Source organism: Opisthocomus hoazin, chromosome 2 (genome assembly GCF_030867145.1).
Source record: "Opisthocomus hoazin isolate bOpiHoa1 chromosome 2, bOpiHoa1.hap1, whole genome shotgun sequence".
Classification (NCBI taxonomy): domain Eukaryota; kingdom Metazoa; phylum Chordata; class Aves; order Opisthocomiformes; family Opisthocomidae; genus Opisthocomus; species Opisthocomus hoazin.
This window is the reverse complement of record NC_134415.1, coordinates 98134756-98156309: the sequence shown is the minus strand read 5'-3', so window position 1 is coordinate 98156309 and position 21554 is coordinate 98134756. Positions and strand designations below refer to the sequence as shown.

Sequence of the window (21554 nt, the reverse complement as noted above, 5' to 3'; positions counted from 1 at the left end):
AGATCTGTGAATGTTTTGCAATCCCATTACACTCCTATGTTTTGGGGTTTTTTTAACATAAAGTGCAAACAAGACTCGATGTAGATTTTCAAATGATTTTTATTTGTGTCTTATTACAAGTACTTTCCCCAAACAATGCTGTACGTATGTGCTTGTATTTTGAAGCATAATCCTTGTGGTATATGTAAGTTGAAGAGAATGTTCTCTAAGTATGATATATTATATAAAATTTAGGAAAGTGAAAATACATTTGTGAAATAGTATATGACTAGTTACTACATGCTCTCCTTCTCATTTTTGACCAGTATTTTAGTCAAAAGTAATTGCATACTTTAAAAGTGCATTACAAGCACTGAAAGTTATTGAGTATGTTATTCTGCAAAAATATATAAGATCCCTTTATACTTAATTTACACTGTTATAACACTGCTTTTTATCAGTGTTTGATGTGCTCTTTTATCAGGCACTCGATATTATCCATTATAACTAAGCAGCCAGATTCATTTCTTGGGCACCTCAGATCAGTCAAATACAGCAGACATAAACTTAGGTTGCTGCAAAATATTTCTGAGACAAGATCTCCATTTTGTTTGTGAATACACATTTCTGAAGTTTTTCTCAGCTTTAGCCTGGAGTTTTCCAGGCTTAACACTGCCTCACCAATGTATGTGATCCTGCTAATACTTTGCAAAGCCTTGACTCTGGTATGAATAAGCAAGGAAACTATTTTGTAAACCTCTGAAATTATTTCACTGTAAAAATTGATTGAGAGCTGAATCCTTGCAGACTAGAGTAGCAAAAATTTACCACACTTGCTTATGGAAGCTAATGCAAAACACCAGTCTGTGTTAGTTCCTTGTTTACAGTTCACACAAAGGTGGGAATGAGAAGCCACTGCTCTATAACTAGTGTCTCGTCGATCAAAAAGGCCAAAATTCAGATGGCTGAAAAGTGGTGAGGTAAACTGAAATATAGCCAGAGTAATTTCCTCACCCTTCCTTTATCTGTGGAACATGTTTGAGGAATGATCATATAATATGCTTTCTAAAGCACAGTATTTTTATTCCCCATAAAGTACTCCAAATCACTCTTTGGTGGCTGACAGTTTCTATCAATTAGCAGGACAATTTGGCAATTATCCTAGTACAAGCATTTAATTACAAGTATATATTTCTGGTGAGCTGGTTATTGCCATTGAACACTTAGCTTGACTTTTGCCACCTTAATAATTTCAAATTTGCAGCCTAGAGTGTCTGATTGACATATGTTTAATAAGATCCAACAAAGTCAGTGAAAAATTCTGGCAGACTTGTTCCAAATTATAGAGTGTTTTGAACTGAATCATAGTGATGAGATTTTGAAAAGATCTTGCTTGGGAAATTTGATGTTGAAACCTTTGCAACTCTATTTTTCAAAGAGCCCACCATTCTGCTCAGAAACTTTTTATTTTAATGTAAGCAATTCAGTGTACACCAGCAGAACAGACTACAAATACAGATAATCACAGATGAGTATTTTACAGTAAAATCCAAAAAGATATTCATTACACCTCTTAATAAAGAAGATCTCTATCTTTATTCAGTGTGTTTCTAAATAAACTGAACTTCTCAACCTGTAGCTCTTCTTTATTTACCTGTGAGTGATCAAACTTGACTTTTGCAAAATAATAAACAAAGGATAAAATTAAAGTTAACTTTTATCTGCCAGTTGCTTGGAAATTGATATTCACAATGCTTTTTTTTTCTTGCTTTCCCTCCTGGTATGTATGAAGTGTTTCACAACCCAGCTTACCACTACTGTTGTGCCACATGGAAGTTACTACACATAAAGCATCAAGTAACTAACAAAATAAAAAACTAGTATAAAGTAATGATTAATAACTTGCCTAAAACTTAAGCAGAAACTGAGCAGGAGAATTTATTCTTGGTATTACCTGCTCATATTGACTGTATCTCTTGTTTATTGTCACTGTGGTCATCATAGCTCGGGTATGGTATAGATGTGGACATCAGTTACAGTGAATCAGTTATATGAATCTCTTGCTGTACTAGGGTAGTGAAGGTTCTCCTGGGAAACCTGGACCACCTGGGCCTCCGGTGAGACATTTTGCTTTATATTTTGAATGTTATATTAGGAACAATATACCTATGAGTAAAACATAATGTAATATAAAGAATTGACTGTCAATCTAATACATATTAATAGTGCAAGAAGACAAAAATGTCTTTGTGCAAAAGGTTTCTGTATTCCTTTTTTTTTCTTGGGATTTATCGCGTAGTTCAGATCACTAAAGCCATCCAAGAAACTTCATCAAATGAGTTACTCTAGTAACATTGGACAACAAGGTTAATTTAGACCGCTTGGGCACCTGAGATCCGGGAACTCAGGGAACCTAGGGAATGTCCGTAGGTCTCACTAGACTACAAATTAACTGGAATAGTAGCTAACACAAAATTACTTCTGAAGAAATATAATAATAATAAATATTAAAATGTACACTGAGATTTACACATTTCTGGCTTCGTAATTCAAAAAAATTCCCAAGCTGTGTTGGTATGTATCTTATGTTCTTACTGAAATGTCTGGAATCTTTGAAAAATCGATCCAGAATGAAAAATGATACCACAGGTATCTGAGGTAGCTGAGCTACAGGGTTTGAACAGGGCAAGAATTATGCTTTTATAATTCATAGTTGTGACACTTACTTGGGTTTTATGTTTTAAAGGGTATGCCTTACAATGAAAGAAATGGAATGAGCAGTTTGTATAAACTCCAGGTATTTCTCTTCCTTTTTTTTTTCTAATCAACACCTAATTTTGGCCCAACTCAACTTTTAAACTTGCTATTACAGGGAGGCGTGAGCGTCCCTAGTTATCCAGGTCCACCAGGACCTCCAGTAAGTATTAACAGAAACATAATTACTAATAGTTAATTAACGTAGTAACAGAGGGATTGGTTAGTTGCAAGCAGTTTTCGTAAGTGGCATGGAATTTGATTTTATGTGTGAAAGATAGAAAAAATAAGGTTATGATGGGTATGTAGAAAATTATAAAGTATGTGATTTTATGTGTTTATCAAGTGTTTTAGCCCATTTTACAGTTTAGTACTTATATTATTATTTATATTACTATTTATATATTATATACATTATATAATATTATTTGTATATATTATTCATATATTATTTATATATTTTATTATTTATATTATTATTTATATTTTAGTAGTTTATTTTCAGTATATCACCCTAGCAAGTAAAAGCTGCAAAAATTGTACATAATTTGGTATGGGGCTCTTTAGTGAAAGTATCCTAATATCTTAATAAGTTTAATATAATATTTATGGGTAGTGATGGCATAATTTTGTAACAGATTAGATTTGGTGCCAGAAATGAGAAGCTTATGAATTCTGATCTCAGTTGTGTCACTGATTCACTGCGTGTAGCTACAGTCCAGAAAAAACAAGAATTATGTTGTGGCAGTAACACAGTACTGGTGTCTTCCACGCTGCAGAGTGGAGATACACCACTGTGTAGCTGAACACTGTTGCTTTGGTTCTCTAGAGCCAAAGATGCTGTGCGCTTATCTGCATCCTGCTTCTTGTTAGCATCATAGGCAAATTCTACTGCTTCAAGATGACTGTCATTTTAGTAACCACATAAAAACGTTGTAGCCATCAGTGAGCACTTTATCCTTACATTACCTGCTGCTTGTAGTCATAGGCTCGCACCAGACTTCAGAGCTGTCTTTCTCTATATTCTGGAACAGGAAAACAAAAACCAAATATTACTAAGATTTTATACTAAATTAATCGGCTGAGAGGGCTGGACTTAATACTGATGCTAAATACACTGCATTACCAAAGTGCACTCATAATGCAATAATACAAAAAAAGTCATTGTGTAACTGTGTTCTTTTTTAAATGTGTTTCTACTTCTTAATTTATTTGCAGGGTCCAAAAGGAGATGCTGGCACAGTGGTATGTATGTATTTTTTGGTCATGATAGAGAATTCCCCAAGCAGTTCAGCACATGATCCTAGTCACAAGGGTGGAAGAGTCCATTAACATTCTTTAGCAGGTAGCTTACCTCTTGTAAAATCAGTACATCTGAAAAGGCCTTTTTAATTGCCAGGCTTGCATATTTTGCAATGTCTGGTAAATAGTTCTACATGACAATATAATGAATGACTGAACATAATATTAACTGCTTGTGGGTTCATCTTTGCTGAGCTGTCCCTGGATATATTTAAGAATAGAGAATATGAAATGAAGGTAGAAAATACCTCAAGAACTGTTAGATTGTTCTCAATATTAAATTCAAAACTGATAGAGGGGGAAGGACAGTGTGCTACATCATGGCAGCTAGTGATGACTAGAAGTTGATGTTTTCTTTGGAAATGGCATGACAGATAGTTACAGTGCGATCACATTGCTCCTGGTGAGCAAGGTGATGGTGGTCACGGGAGCCATTATACCTTTCAGCTATGCAGTCTGACGTTCAAAAGCACATCTGTTTAACTTTTTGAGAATTTTTCCTTTAAGCATTGTGTTATGTCTTTTTCACATGATCTTTCTTTAAAAATTCTAAGGAGAGGAAGGACAACTAATGGAAGAATCTTGAGCAGTTGCACAGGGCTAGCCGCCAGCAGAATGTAGATCAAAATCTCGACTGGGTGTACATTTTTCCCCAAAGTCTTTGACATGTGCTGTATCTTGCCTTTTTAATAGAGAAACTATATTTGTCATTAGCTTGTGATATGTCACTACAGTTCCTAGCCTTGAAGGTGGCAAAGTTGAAACTTTGGTATTGTGTCTTGATGACTGGACGTCAGTGAAAATACCCAAAAGATAATAGTAAAATTTGAGTATGGATTTTTTAGCCTAAGAAGTATGATAGTATCAAATGTCATTTTAAATGGCTATTGTTTTAAAAGTTGGACAGTTGCTTCCACAGCAGTTAACATTTCACTATGATTGTGTACTTCTTTTTAAAAGCTAAGGAACATCACATAACTGCATGATAGTTACACCACTAGAACACTGTAAGGCAGCAAAACAGGTACTGCTCCTTCATGGTCAGTGTGGTAGAACTGTGTCCAGCAAACCTCTTTGGAACTTCAGGCAGTATGACTGAATCAGGATGAGTACCGTGTGTCAGCTAATGGAAGCTGATGAGAAGAATTTGCTGATAAAAAGAGTAGAAACTGAGCTAGTTAGGAAAGAAAATTTTGCCCAGTCAAACTGCGCTCCCCATGATCTGCTGATGAATTGTCTACTTGATAATGATCCGGAAACCCTGAAAAATATTGGAGAGATCATTTTCGAAACAAAATCACACCCCTTCCAGCAAAGTAAAGACCAGCTATGTCTGCTACTAATGAAACAAAATACTACTTCAGAAAAATACTTACGGAGTTCCTTAACACATTCAGGAGTTCATTCAAACACCAAGAGGCTGACACTTCACCTCTCCAGCTGCTGTCCTGTCTTCAAATTCTTAGTCTTGGGCAAAATAAATAAGGAGAAATAAGCTTCAGCCAACATCTTGGACACCTGGTAGTAAAGAATCAGGTCAGAGCACAACAGGTAGATTGTTTAAATGTCACGAGAAACAGGCCTTGTCTGAACACATCAGATCACAATATTTGGAAGATGATGATGAGTGTCTTCTGTTGAAGGGTTCTTGTCTTCTGACTCAGGTCCATATCACAGAGTCTTTATCTTCAGTGTCAGTGTGGAGCTACTGAGAAATGTCTTTACTCATGACAGCAGCATGCCAGCACCATTTAGGTGTGTCTTTTTTTCTGGCAGTGCAGACACAGTATCTACACAAAAATAGTAGCAGAAATTCAGCTAGCTCGGACTAACCCAGCCAAGACCGAAGTGGTATGGGGAGGTAACATTTTTAAGAGCTGGCTAGGACTTCCTCTATCATGAAGCTGCATAATCTCCACTGACCCAACATGCTCAGGGTCTAGGATCATGTTTGATTCCTTGCCAAGTGTTAATGGAGAACCAGCTATGTGAAAAACTAACCTTTGACCTATGCGCCGATGTGATAACTGTGCTCCTCAAGGACAATAAGAAACCCAAAACAGAACTCCTCTGTACTCAGGGCAAAACATGGAGTTGTGAGATATTTTCCTAAAACAGTTAATTAATCTCTTTTCAAAAAAAGTCACCTCATATCTTTTTTAGAGGGGAAAAAAAAAAGTCTTTTCACAATAATGCCAAGAAGCAGAATACATCTTTCTGTACCCGCATCCACTTCCTACTCAGCAAGCACCATCTCCCAAACAACATTTTGGTCTGGAAAATGAGATCTGCCAGAGACTTCATGAAATCCAGATAGGGATTTGCTGTGGCTTTTGATTTAACTGGGAAATGCTGCAATACTGGAATTATTGGCTGTAGTTTAAATTTCTGTAGTAAATTATGTGTCAATTTTCTTTAAAAAAAGAAGTAGTATTTAAAGGGCCTCCACACTCTACACATTGAACTGATTTATCCAGTGGAGCAGTCTTTTCTTGTTTCCTTTTGAAACTTGAAGATTTACACAGGGTCCTAGTCTGCGTGTCATGTGCTGCAGAGTAAGCTTTGTTTAGGGAACAGAGCTCTCTTCTGAAACAAGGATGTGTCTGGAAGGTTGCATGGAATGGCTTGGAGTTTAGTTCTCTGGTTGACAGCGTATGCTCACTCACACCCCATGTCTCTGCTGCCTCGAGGTGCTTTAGAGCTGACCATGACTTTCAAGAACACTTAATGGGAGTCTTCTGGATGACATTCACCAAAATTAAAACTGTTAATCCAAATATTCATACAGTGCCTCTGGGAAAAGCTTAATTTTCAGATCACTAAAACAGGGCATAACAAAATCTGTTCACCTAGTAACTGGTTAGTTCATTTACTAATCTTAAATAATCTGCTGTTGCTTGCTGTTTAATGCTTCTCATGTAGAGTACAGAAATTCTAATCTATGGAATTATTTTTAATTAAAAAAAATCAGGGAGACCCGGGACCAATGGGACTACCAGGACTGGAAGGACTCCCAGGGGAAAAGGTAGGACTCTTAAAAAGAAGTCGTGGCTTCTTAGTGGCAACTATCTGCAGCTAAATGTGAAACCATGTTTGAATTTTTTCATGAAAGTTAATATTTCTGTATTTGCATATTTCTCTGTATTTCCTTTTTTTGCTTTAGTGTGGATCTCAAATATATACTCATCCAAGATAAAATTTCATTTTCTGCAATTGGAAAATTATATGTAGGAGGTCTTGCAGTATTTTGTTTCCTTAACTTGATAGAATACTACTCTATACTGTATTATATATAGTATATACTAGATATAGCTATGTTACTTGATAGTCATGTAGTTAACATGTACCTAAGTATGGTCATAGTTCCTGTTCTCCATTGAACATCGTCTTATGCTTACAGTCTTTTTCTAAGACTTGAGGCATAGCTACAGGTCTGAAGAGAAGTTTTAGTCTACACCTAGTGCATGCAAGACTTCCATACAAAAAAAAGGACTATTTCAGAAGAGTGTAAAACTATAGGAAAGGTTAGAAATAGAGGGAGAGACTGATTTCCTGCAGTTCCTGTTGTATTGCAGCCTGCTCCATCTGAGGGAAAAGATGAAAACCTCCCTACTTCGACTGTTGCTCATTATTCAAGTCTCCTTGTTTCTGTTTTGCTTCTCTTCTACTCCCTACTGCCTGTAAGATGCCACTGAGCCGCATCCTGAACTGTAGTTTAAATCTGCCTTCCAGTGCTAGGAAATGATCCTTTCCTTCAGCTGGTGGCATGGTTTCAGCCTTTGATGTATTAGTTGTGGACGCTGATATGAATTTAGAGAACAGTTTGTGATGAAATGCTAACAATTTCAAGATTTGGGTATTTGTTTCTAAATATGGAAAAGCACAAAAAATTCAGCAGAGAAATGAAAATTTTCTCTCTCAGTATCACTGTACGTTACTCCTACTTGTGCAGAGAGTGGGGAGTGACATGGTCTAAGGTAGGTGTCTACACTAGATGTTTAAATTACATCATTCTTGCTCTGGAAGACTACAATTAACAAGCAATTAAGGACTAGCTTGATTTCAAAGTGAGCAAACACAGAGAGATATTAACAGGTCTAACGGAGACAAAGTGGGGACAAGAATTAAACAAAGGGCGTAAGCAATGGAGCAGATTGTATAAACAAGCTGAGTGAGTGCTTGGCCCTTTCCCAAATAAAAATATCCTTTCCTTAACTAAATTTGGTCAAAACTCCACACTTCTGGTGCAAATAAATGAACAGAATCCCAGAAGTCTGCCTGCCAGTCTGAACAGTATAGCACATGCTTTTTTTTAATTTACAGCTATTAGGTATATCTGCGTGGCAGAATGCCGTCTCCCACAGACAACAGAATCACAGAATCACAGAATGGTAGGGGTTGGAAGGGACCTCTGTGGGTCATCTAGTCCAACCCTCCTGCCGAAGCAGGGTCACCTACAGCAGGCTGCACAGGACCTTGTCCGGGCGGGTCTTGAATATCTCCAGAGAAGGAGGCTCCACAACCTCTCTGGGCAGCCTGTTCCAGTGCTCCGTCACCCTCAGAGGGAAGTTCTTCCTCATGTTCAGACGGAACTTCCTATGCTTCAGTTTGTGCCCATTGCCCCTTGTCCTGTCACTGGGCACTACTGAAAAGAGCTTGGCCCCATCCTCCTGACACCCACCCTTCAGATATTTGTAAGCATGTATTAGGTCCCCTCTCAGCCTTCTCTTCTTCAGGCTGAACAAGCACAGCTCCCTCAGCCTTTCCTCGTAGGAGAGATGCTCCAGTCCCCTCACCATCATCGCAGCCCTCCGCTGGACTCTCTCCAGTAGCTCTTCATCTTTCTTGAACTGGGGAGCCCAGAACTGGACAGAGTACTCCAGATGAGGCCTCACTAGGACAGTGTAGAGGGGAAGAAGAACCTCCCTCGACCTGCTGGCCACACTCTTCTTGATGCATCTCAGGATCCCATTAGCTTTCTTGGCAGCCAGGGCACACTGCTGGCTCATGGTTAACCTGTCGTCCACCAGGACATCCAGGTCCCTCTCCGCAGAGCTGCTCTCCAGCAGCAACGTGGGCTGTAATTTCACAGCAATCTCATGAACTGGCTGAAGAACTTTACATCCTTGGGATAAACTGTCGCTTCCCTCAGCAGTGCTGACATGGTGGTTTGCGCAGCCATGCTGCGAATCACATCACTGAAAGGACAGAATAACCCTCCAACGAAAGAAAAGCTTCAAGGGAAGTGTTGGGAACTTCTAGCTCCACCGTTATAGCCGGCGCGTAGGGAAAACAGCAAGTTCTGGGTGGAGAATAACCCCAGGGACAGAGTGCGGTGCTCCAGCCAATATGCCCTGCTTCAGATCCTCAGTACTCAAGGGTTCCTCACCAAGGGGTGAACTTGTATCAAGTGACTGCTCTTAGTCTCCAGAGCAAGAGGGGTTAAACTACGGTCATAAGCAAGCTTCTCCCTCTGACACAAGCTCAGACATTCAGCTTGTCTTTTGTCTAAACTTCGTATAATGGAGTTAAGTGTTTCTAGTTACTGACATTATCATTGTGTTACCTGAACAAATTATGAGACTGAGACAGATCAGCATTAGGTGTAAGAACAGAAATCAGAAGTCCCAGCATCTCCCGGGGCACTTCTGCACAACAGATGGTGGCTGTAGCTGTGTTGGAGGAGCTTTTGCAAAACCACCCTAGGTAACATAAACACATCTCACAAAAATATTCTCCTCTTAGTCCAGCTGTAACTGTGTCAGGGCTTTCCTGACGTGATTACAGAAACTAGGAGCCTGATTTTTTTTCTTACATTTTCATCCAACATTGCAGTAGGAGAGTATGGTATTACAGACCAAGACATGTCAGCAGTGGGTTGGAGCGAGTCTTGCTCTGAGGTTTTGCCACTGGTGAGCTCCATTCTTGTGCTTTGGGTTATAGCCCTCTCGAGAAAGAAAGATGAATTTGGCCCCACACCTCATCAGCTCCCGCACAACCACCACTGTCTCAGCCTAAAACATAGATGAATGTGGCTGTATGCTAAAGGGAGAAACTTTGCCATGAGAGGACCCTGGCACAAGCAAATCCAGGATGCTTGCAAATGGATGAATGGGTAGCAGGAAGGCAAAAACTTCTTTGAAAGGTGCATCTTAAATACGGGGAAGGTGATACGATAGTGAATTACCCTATGTTAATTTTGGTCATTGTCATCACTGCAAATAATAAGTATTTGGAAAACTACAGATAAGTCTGTGACTTTCCATCCCTTTTCAAGGAAGGCCTCAAGCAGAGTATAAAGGGTAGCATGGAAATTATGACATTATACAAGAGAACATAAACAGAGGATTTAAGTTACTTGTTCAAGTCTGTAAAATGAGTCAGTGGCAGAGCTAAATATTAGCATTTAGCAGAGCCTGGCTCTTGTCCTCATTTTCAGTTCACTGAATAATCCTTCCTCAGGTTTTAATGGGAATCTGCAAACAAACTTCTGTTTTGAGTGTAACCATTTAAGTACAGATTTATCTTTTCTTCAGGGTGACCGTGGACCAGCCGGCATGCCAGGAGTAGCAGGGATACCGGTATGTATATTCATTAAAGAAAATACAGTTTGTTAGAAGCTGAAAAAACAAGTCAGGCAAGGTGCTGAGCTGTAATCTCGATCCCTGTTTGTGAAACGCCAGCACTTGGCTAATGCTTTGTAGGCAGGTGTGAAAATGATGTGTTTTTCCTAAAGAGATTAGAGTTTTAATACCACTGAGGGTTCATATTACTATTGAAATGGCAGGAGGGAGTGGTGTGAATACATGATAAAGCTGGAATTTGAAGCTGCATATGCTTAGTTAAGAAATCATATGAGATTCTTCTCATTGCTTCAGTTTAATAAAGACACTTTCCATGTTCCTGGGCATGCACAAATTTCTGAGCATCTTTCTATCACAAAGAAAAACTATGAACATTAGTTACAGCGGTCCATGAGGATCTGCATATCAAGTCGATCAAACGTTTGCTTTAGGGGAATACTTTTGTCAGCTATTTACATGTGGTATTCAGAGAAGTTTCTGAAAGACATCCAGAAACTTTGTTGTAGGTGAAAGTAAATGTAACTAATGATAAATTGAAATTATAATTATTCATTTGTGTTCCTAAAGGAAATGAAGACAAGTTTTCTTTGGATTGAATTCACAGTTTAATAAAAAAGTTTATGCATATTTCAGGAGGCAATATGGAGTTATTTATATGCAAATACATTTATTATTAAATTTGGGCAACTACCAATCCATTCAGGAGCTGTTTTTAAATTATAACTGTGTGTTTCATGAATAGAGATGTTTGTGTCTATGCACTCCCATTTCCATTAGCCACTGATTTAGTCTATTTACTGTGAGTTCCAAGAGACAACATCAACTTAAATAGCTTAATTTAGTTAAGTTCTCCTAAAACAAGGTAAAAATGCACATTTAAGGGGAAAAGAGAAGTATTTCTCTGAGTTTTATAGCCCATGTAAGAGTTTCAAAGTTTGTTGCTCTGAAATATATTTAATGCTGTGAATCAGTAATGCAGTAGCCAGTTAGGATCATCATAATTGTTCATGCCCTGTGTGTTGCCCAATGGATATGTTATGCGTCCTATTCTTGTTGCTCTCTATTCTAGCTGTATATGAAATATTTAATGAGTTCCCTTCATCACTGATGGAGTTGCATTCTGTTGATTACATTTAATTCTAACAAAATCCACTACAATTATTTGCTTTAACATTATGCTAAGCAGTTTTAATTAACAAATTAATAGATGTATGAGAAACAATATTTTCTAGTAGTCTAGGAAGAGTTTTTGAAATATATCCGCATATCTTACTGGAAGAGAATTTGTCTTCCTTGCCTGGCATTATTCCCTAGGTTGAATAGGGGACCCTTTTTCCCATTTTGGAATATAAACCTCTCATTTTAGCTTTGGCTTTTGGCTGAGCGGGATTATCAGCGAAGGTTGGACTGAGATTCTGCAAGAATTGCCACCAATACCTGTTTCCTCAGCACGAATCCTCAGTCCTGTAGTTCCTGAAGCTGTCACTGGTGTTGGTGTGTTAGATCTCTCATTCGTACAAGTCAGCTGAGGAGCTGGTCTAAGGAGATTTCTGGGAAATGTAGATTCAGGGTAATAGATTCTTGTCTGTGGCTGAACCAGACAAACTGTTAAAAGCAAGTCATCATTTAAAAAATTAAAACGTTTAAAATCACCATCGAAACGATGAGATAGGATTGTGAATTCTGGCAGGCTGAACATAAAACAACAATAAAAGTGACTGAAAAGGAGCATGAAGAAAGTTTGCAAAAGGCGTTAAGTCAGTAATAAAGTCACTTCAAAAAAAACAGGACTAGCAAGTACCTGAAGGGAAAAAAATCTTGATTTCATGTACACAGTGATAAATTTTGACCTGACTGTGACTTCTCAGGAAGGAAATCATAGTGTTGTAAAAGAAAATTTCATGAAAACATTATCTCAGTATTCAGAAAGGGTAAAGACAAAATGACTGAGTTGTACACGAGAGCCAGATGAACATGGGACAAATATTAAAAAAATCTGATAAAATATTTCTTTTTCCTCTCTCAAAGCATTTAATGAGCAGAAACATGAATATTTCACTCAAATATATATCCTCTCTTATTTCTGACCTAAGAGAAATCATGTTATGCTTCCTAGTAATTTGAATTTGTAATGTTCTCTTTTTGCAGGGAAAGCCAGGATCTCCTGGGTCCCCAGGGATGCCAGGGGAACCCGTAAGTACAGATTCGAGTTCTGTACTCTTACAATAATACACAAATGTTTCAAGCACCAAATACGAGATTTTACATGCAGATTTGTATGTGTGTTTTCTTCTTTCTTAGGGTGAAAGAGGACCTATAGGAGATATAGGCTTCCCCGGGCCAGAAGGGCCACAAGGAAAACCAGTAAGCAATTTTGAACTGAATTTTTTGTTCATTACAAAAGGATGCATCTTGTGTTAGGCTAGGTAACATCTGAAGAACACGCAGAGCTACAGTGCTCAATATTAACCATCCAGTTAAGAATTTCTGGTATTGTAGTGTTTTAATAGTTAATGTTACTGAGATGTTGCCTTTAAAGGTCTTATGAGGGTCCTTTGGATCCTGTTGACATAAAGAATGCTCTTGTATTTTTTTCAAAAGGAGAATACAAACACAAACACTCAACACAGTCTGTAAAGAAGAGGTGGCAAAATTCATTCTCGGTTTCAGTTTGGATAGAGAAGCATGTGCTTCATGACTCTGAACAAACTGCGTAACTCTTCTGTCTACAGGTGATGCAACACTGCAGCTGAAGCACTTACTGGCCATTTAAGACATGTCTAATCTGACCTCTTTATTTAATAAAAGTGTGACAGCAGTGCAGTCAGCACCGTCTGAGCTGGTTTAAAACAACCTAGTTTATATTCCAGAAGTGGTTCCGCTAGGATAACGCAGAACTCTCTCTCCCCTGAAGCTTGGCGTTTTGGGGACAAGCATGAGAATTAGACCATTTCAGTCTGTCAGCACATCTCCACATTATGCTTCTGTCTTGAACGGAGAGAAAATTTCGGTTACTTCAGTAGCGAATTGGCCCAAGGTGCCAAATCTGTGCAAAACTCCACTTTGCAGTACCAGAGGGAAGGAAATATTCCTGATGTCTTTGCTTGTGCAAGTCCTCCTTTCTCACTCAGTAAAAGAGCAGGCAGTTTGCTGTATATGCAGATCCATGTATGTCCTATAGATTAAACAGTGCCAGAGCATTTATCTTGCAATTATCAGGCATTGTGCAATTGTTAACATACCCTCTGACATTATTTTGGCCCACGCCAGCTAGGACTCTCAGATAATACCATGTTCCAGTTTGGCGGATGACACGGGCCTGGGACTGTTTCCAGCAGGTGGTATGGATGAGACCACCCTCTTTTGGGAAGGAAATACATTTAGCCCAGGAGGCTGAAGCTGTGCAGTGCCACAGGTCCTAAGGACCAAAGAATGGATCTGGCTACTTACTATTAAAGTGTAATCTCTGTAAAAGCAGAAGGGTAATAGGGCATCAGGACTGATATCTGGAATAAGAGAAATCTCTTCTATGATTGCATAATGACTAGCTGGATCTGGAAAAAGTGCATGTACAGGTCCACATTCTCCACATTTGCAGAATTTCCATATAACTTGTCATTTCAAGTTGTGTGCTCATTAAAGTTTATGCACCTCTGGATGCCAAAGACTTTTTTTGCTCTACTCTCAGCTCAAATTTAATGTGCTTGCAGTTCAGTATCACCCTAAGTTCTGTTATTTCATATATCTCGAGACCATTTGTGAGTATTTCTATATTGTAACCACACATACTGCTAACTCTACAGCTTCAGATCATGTACTGATACCAGCACTAAACACTGAGCTTTATCCTTTTATCCTTTATATTTTTAATATGTGTATACATAAGCATATTTATTACTTTTTTTTTTTTTTTTTGTAGGGAACCAATGGAAAAGATGGATTACCAGGTCCTCCGGTAGGAAGATGTTTTTGTGTAGTAGTGTATTTTATTCTTCACAGATACGATAGTTCTTAATCCTAGGCAGTTGCTTTCAGTTCTGCCAACAGATGAATATACAACAAATTCTTTAAGTGATATGTTTATCTTTGTTTCAAAAACAATTTTTCAGGGTGCTGTGGGGAGACCAGGAGACAGAGGACCCAAAGGAGAACGTGTAAGTGCCTTGTTTTAATAAGATTTTCTTTTTACTAAGCATCTAAGCACCTCATCAGCACATACTTTACAGGCAAAACCAAGAAATTAATTCCCTGTGAACTTCAAGCTCTCTCTTAGACAACTAAGAGGTTTAGTCCTAGACACCATTTTAAGGAATTAGAATTGAATTGGCTTCTACATTTGGAGGAAAAACACATATTATAGGCTTTCTAACATGGTTGGCCTGGACAGTATAAATTCATCAATAGGTTGAACATTAGAAAGTAACTAATCCTGTTGTGATGCGGTCAGACTTTGCAAGAGCTGTAAGGCTTGCCCCATCATCATCCCAGCGATCTTTGTATCTCACAAACACAAATCATGTGTTATCAGCTTGTTACACAGCAAGCATGCCAATGCAATACCTTACTGCTTCCCAAAATGTTTAGACAGTTCTCTTCATGGTAATAAGATCATGGTGGACAGGAATGATTACGGGAGGTGAGAGCTGATATTCATTTTGCTAGAGCGAAGAAAATCCTAGCGCATACTCTGCTCCTGTTATAACGTTGCTAAAGCTCTGATATCCTAATCTAATTGATACCACATTTATTTGATGAATGAGAAAAGCACCTCCCTGTGTAATCTGGGAAAGAAAATGCTGCTTTATGACACATGAGGCTTAGGAGACACGAGGTTTTAACCATGATTACAATACTTGTCCCTTGCGAAAATTAGTAGTTCGCAATGTTCTGTTTCTGCCTTTAAGGACACAAATAATATGCAAGAACCTTCTTATTGTACCACCTAGTGTGTCCTGCATTACATCGCTCAGCTTTGACCTTCTCAGTGTCGACGTGTCGGAATGCTCTGCAAATAGTACTGTATGCATACGGGCAGAAGAGGAGGCTGGACCTGTAAGTGCGTGACCTTGAAACACGCTGACAGGGAAGAGGATGCTGAAAAAGTCTGTGAGAGACAGAGCCACAGCCTTAGCTTGTTTCCTCAGAGTGAGACTTGGGAAGCTTCAGGTTAAGAGAAGAGGGTGTATTTATTCCAGTCTCAGTGGTGACAGAGTGCATAAATGAGCACATGTACATGTAGCTGTAGACGTAAATATGGATGTACGCTTGCTCTCAGAGAGGTCACAGATGCCTGAATCTGGTCTCGCTTCTGGAATCACTGGCAAACGTGTCCTGATCTGGCACTCTTTGTACAGAGTAAAATAAATATATATATATACATAGCAAAGGAGGCAGGAGACCTGCATGGTTAAACAAGGAGCTTCTAGTGGAGATCAGGCAGAAGAGAAAGGTGCATGGCATGTTGAAAGAGGGACAGGCCACTTGGGAAGAGTACAGAAACGTAGTGAGAGCATGCAGGGATGCGACGAGGAAGGCCAAGGCTCACCTGGAATTGAAGCTGGCAAGGGATGTCAAAAACAACAAGAAGGGCTTCTTCAACTACATCAGCAGCAAAAGGAAGGCTAGGGACAACGTGGGGCCGCTGCTGAATGAGGCGGGTGTCCTGGTGACGGAGGATGCGGAGAAGGCAGAGCTAATGAATGCCTTCTTTGCTTCAGTCTTCAGTGCTAAGACTGGCCCTCAGGAATCCCAGGCCCCGGAGGTAAGAGAAGAAGCCTACAAAGAGCACGACTTTCCCTTGGTCGAGGAGGACTGTGTGAGGGATCGCTTAAGCGATCTGGATGTCCACAAATCCATGGGCCCCGATGGAATGCACCCACGAGTGCTGAGGGAGCTGGCGGATGTCATTGCTGAGCCACTCTCCATCATCTTTGAGAGGTCCTGGAGGACAGGAGAGGTGCCCGAGGACTGGAGAAAGGCCAATGTCACTCCAATCTTCAAAAAGGGCAAGAAGGAGGACCCAGGGAACTACAGGCCGGTCAGCCTCACCTCCATCCCGGGAAAGGTGATGGAGCAGCTTATCCTGGAGGCCATCATCAAGCAAGTGGAAGAAAAGAAGGTTATCAGGAGTAGTCAGCATGGATTCACCAAGGGGAAATCATGCCTGACCAATCTGATAGCTTTCTACGATGACATGACTGGCTGGGTAGACGAAGGGAGAGCTGTGGATGTTATCTACCTTGACTTCAGCAAGGCTTTCGACACAGTCTCCCATGATATCCTCCTGGGGAAGCTGAGGAAGTGTGGGCTGGATGAGTGGTCGGTGAAGTGGATAGAGAACTGGCTGAATGGCAGAACTCAGAGGGTTGTCATCAGCGGCGCTGAGTCTAGTTGGAGGCTGGTGACAAGTGGTGTCCCTCAGGGGTCAGTACTGGGCCCAGTCTTGTTTAACTTCTTCATCAACGACCTGGATGAAGAGTTAGAATGTACCCTCAGCAAGTTTGCTGACGACACCAAACTGGGAGGTGTGGTAGATACACCAGAAGGCTGTGCTGCCATTCAGCGTGACCTGGATAGGCTGGAGAGCTGGGCAGAGAGGAACCTGATGAGGTTCAACAAGGGCAAGTGCAGGGTCCTGCACCTGGGGAGGAACAACCTCATGCACCAGTACAGGCTTGGGGTGGACCTGCTGGAGAGCAGCTCTGCGGAGAGGGACCTGGGTGTCCTGGTGGATGACAGGTTAACCATGAGCCAGCAGTGTGCCCTGGCTGCCAAGAAGGCCAATGGGATCCTGGGGTGCATCAAGAAGAGTGTGGCCAGCAGGACAAGGGAGGTTCTCCTTCCCCTCTACACTGCCCTGGTGAGGCCTCATCTGGAGTACTGTGTCCAGTTCTGGGCTCCCCAGTTCAAGAAGGATGAAGAGCTACTGGAGAGAGTCCAGCGGAGGGCTACAAGGATGGTGAGGGGACTGGAGCATCTCCACTCGAGGAGAGGTTGAGGGAACTGGGCTTGTTCAGCCTGAAGAAGAGAAGGCTGCGAGGGGACCTTATAAATGCCTACAAATATCTAAAGGGTGGGTGTCAGGAGGATGGGGCCAAGCTCTTTTCAGTGGTGCCCAGTGACAGGACAAGGGGTAATGGGCACAAACTGAGGCACAGGAAGTTCCGTCTGAACATGAGGAGGAACTTCTTCTCTCTGAGGGTGACGGAGCACTGGAACAGGCTGCCCAGGGAGGTTGTGGAGTCTCCTTCTCTGGAGATATTCAAGACCCGCCTGGACAAGGTCCTGTGCAGCCTGCTGTAGGTGACCCTGCTTCGGCAGGGGGGTTGGACTAGATGACTCACAGAGGTCCCTTCCAACCCCTACTATTCTGTGATTCTGTGATTCTGTGATACACACACACATATATATAAACATAAAATAAATATGTATATGTACATGTTAAAAAATAGATCCATTTCCAGAAGTATTTTTGTCTCCAGTAATAATGAAAATCTCTCACAACCTTTTATAACAGGAAATTTATAAATATGCCCAATGCAGTATCTGAATACCATTTTCAGAAAGCTATCAGTTGTACCTTACAATTCTGCAGGAAAAGAGGGGAGATCTGCCTAAGGAATAACAGTGAAATACACAGCAGGAGTCTGCATCTTGGATAAGAGATCAGTGGGGGAGTTGGAGCCGACTGGTTTTTTTTCCTTCTGGATCAGGTATTACAGACCTGCATCTGTGAGAGAGATTGCAATGATTACAGAAAATAACACAAAGTCAACATTTTCTTGCAGCCATTATTATTACTGCTGTACAGCATACTCCTGCAGTTTGAGACCAGCTGTTGCAATCACAGAAAAGAGAAACATTGAAATTGGAAGGACAGAATAAAACTCTTGAGGTTTTCATGTCTAATATAAGTATATCCTTGTAGAATCTGTTTTAAGAAGGAAGAAGTCACCTCAGCCGAAATAATCGTGTACATCCTTTTGAGTGACAAAACACTGCTGTTATTACTACTTTATAAAGGAAGTGACAAACCAGTTGAAAACAAGTGGATTATACCAATCAGAAATACAGCTTTCAAGTCATTTCAACAACAGATTAAAGTACTGGTGGCTGGCTCATTTGTTGCTGTTATCTGCATACCTCGACCACAGACTGGGAGCCCGCTGGATTAGAGCGTGTAGAAACCCAGGCAAAACAATAGCTCCTTCTGCACAGAATTTAATACAAGATTACATGCAAGAGGTGGGAGAACACTCAAAAAGAGGAGGACTGAATAAATCAGCACAGTAGCCAGAGATCACAAAATGCAAATGCCCTAGCCTAGTTTTTGTACAATTCATGGTGAAGGGGAGTTTAAAGAGGAATCTGGAGGAAGATACAAGTGATTTTTATGAATTTTTACAAGCATCTTCTTCCAAACACAAAACAAACACAGGAAACAGTTTAAAAATGCTTATTTGAAAAGTGGCTGTAGTATTTGATCTGCCTCCTACACACTGGCAGCCTGTAAAATGGGAATTGTTTAGAGGGAAAGCAATTCCAGGATCAGCTTCACACTGTCATAACACCATGGTCTTAGAGAAACCTGTGTTTTCCTTCATTTCTAGTAGAATAGCTATCCATACCTACTCTGCAGGGTTAAAAACCTGAGAAATGATGTATATATATTTATGCCTTAAGTACATTTTTAATGAAGGCTTCTTGTAAGTCCAGTAATCTTCAGATAGCTTTTTTTGTATGTGTGGGTGCATGCATGTGTGAAAGCAGTATCGGACAAAATGGTGTGTTCAGTGGCTCCCTATACCATACTTCAATCTCAAAAAAGGGACTCAACTAAAAATGACATTAAAGGCTATGCCTCTTTCAGGTTTTGCAATGACATATGGTAGAACAGTTGTTCTTCAATTTATATAATGTTTCAGGTTGCTATGAGTGAAGTCGGAAGTGGACGTTGGATGCAAAAACTTTAAGGCCAGAAAAGAGCCTCCTCTCTGCAGACTACAAAAGTTCTGCTTCTCAGTCAGAATCCTTCCTCTGCCCTGAACTTCTCAAGGTGCTTCAGTGCACATCCTGATACAATAGCTGTATGCAGGACAGAACATTTTTTCCTCTGAATCTTATTAATTTATAGAAACCTGAAAAGGTACGCCTCTTCCATCAGAACATTACTCTTCCAATTCCCCCCAATGCACATACGCTCCCTTTCCTGCTGCCATCAACTCTTGAGAATTTGAGAGTCTTTGACAGGGGTTAGAGGTGTCTTTTAGGTATCACATAATATCTTCTCATTTTTCTACTGAATAGCTAAATTAGCTTTGTGATTGTTGGAAATCATTCATATGCCTCATACTTAGAGTTTTACACAAAGTATTAATGCCCAGAAACTAAAACTGGAGATGAAGTGTCTGCCATATTGGCAGGATAGGTCTTTTAAGAGAAATACAATAAACACAATCACACGGAGATTGTTTCCATGTCACGTCAACTTCCCCGACTATGTGATCGTGTTAGCAGTTTGACAGATTGTACTGGGTTTACATGGCAAGGTTTTGGTAACGGGGGGCTGCAGAGGTGGCCTCTGTGAGAAGACACCAGGAGCTGCCCCCGTGTCAGACAGAGCCAGTTCCAGTCGGCTCAAAGACAGACCTGCTGCTGGCCAAAGCCGAGCCCGTCGGGCACACTGGTTCTGCCTGTGTGATAGAAAGGGTAAAAACTGCTGTTCAGCAGCTGGGAGGGAGGAGTGAGAAAACGTGCAGGAAACAACTCTGCAGACACCAAGGTCGATGAAGAAGGAGGGAATGAGGTGCTCCAGGGACCAGATTCCCCTGCAGCCTTTGGAGAAGACCATGGTGAGGCAGGCTGTCCCCCTGCAGCCCATGGAGGACCACGGTGGAGAAGATATCCACCTGCAGCCCGTGGAGGACCCCATGCTTGAGCAGGTGGATGTGCCCTGAAGGAAGCTGCAGTCCATGGGGAGCTCACACTGGAGGAGGCTCCTGGCAGGACCTGCAGCCTGTGGAGGGGAGCCCACACTGCAGCAAGTTTTCAGGCAGGAACTGTCCCCCATGGGGGACCCACACTAGAGCAGTCCGTTCCTGAAGAACCACAGCCTGTGGAAAGCACCCATGCTGGAGCAGTGCATGAAGGACTGTCTCCCAAGGGAGGGACCCCATGCTGGAGCAGCAGAAGAATTTGAGAAGGAGGGAGCAGCAGAGATGAAATGTTAAGGACTGACCACAACCCTCATTCCCCATCCCCCTGAACCGTGCTGGGGAGGAGGCAGAAGAGCGAGGAGTGAAGTTGAGCCTGGAAAGAAAGGGAGTGGGTCAAGCGGAAGGTCTCATTATCCTGCTCTGTTATTAATTTGCAATAAATTCAGTTAATCTTCCCCAAGTTCAGTCTGTTTTCCCCTGACTCAGCTCACTGGTGAGTGATCTCCAAGTCCCCATCTTGACTCACAAGCTTTTAAGCTCATTTTCTTCCCCTGTCTTGTTGAGGAGGAGGAATGAGAGAGTGACTGAGTCAAAGTCAACCCATCATGGAGGTTAAAATTATAGGTGTGGGATGATGAGGTCTCAGATTTTGACACTTGGGTTTTCTTGTGGTAGACTTTCAGAGTTCAGAGCCTCTGCACTCTTCCTGAGGGCAATTTAAACTCCAATTGGGAATGCATTATGGTTTCAGTTAAAACAGTAAAATATCACAGGTCACAGTGGTCTTTGTAGAGAAGCTTAGTTATAGTCAGTAATAAGCTCTAGCTCACTGGAAATCATACAGATTGGAGGACAAATGGGTGATAAAAATGTTCTACCACCTCCTACTTGCATCCTTACCTTCCTTTCTTTCTTTTTCAATCTTTACATGTAAACATGACTTAAGAATCTAACTACACTTTTATTGGTTTATCAGTCAATGATGTTTCAGATCTGAATA

General features: G+C 40.7%; 1 protein-coding gene across 4 annotated transcripts in view; it reads left to right on the top strand.

Annotated features, from left to right (window-relative positions):
• Window positions 1–21554, top strand: part of COL19A1 (collagen type XIX alpha 1 chain) — a 214630-nt gene that overhangs the window by 176649 nt on the left and 16427 nt on the right. For all 4 annotated transcript variants that reach the window (XM_075414584.1, XM_075414582.1, XM_075414583.1 and 1 more), the window contains 10 exons: window positions 2052–2096; window positions 2726–2776; window positions 2852–2896; window positions 3952–3978; window positions 7007–7060; window positions 10572–10616; window positions 12768–12812; window positions 12921–12983; window positions 14539–14574; window positions 14729–14773. In XM_075414584.1, the coding sequence (XP_075270699.1) occupies window positions 2052–2096; window positions 2726–2776; window positions 2852–2896; window positions 3952–3978; window positions 7007–7060; window positions 10572–10616; window positions 12768–12812; window positions 12921–12983; window positions 14539–14574; window positions 14729–14773 (456 nt within the window). The remainder of the gene's footprint in view (window positions 1–2051; window positions 2097–2725; window positions 2777–2851; window positions 2897–3951; window positions 3979–7006; window positions 7061–10571; window positions 10617–12767; window positions 12813–12920; window positions 12984–14538; window positions 14575–14728; window positions 14774–21554) is intronic.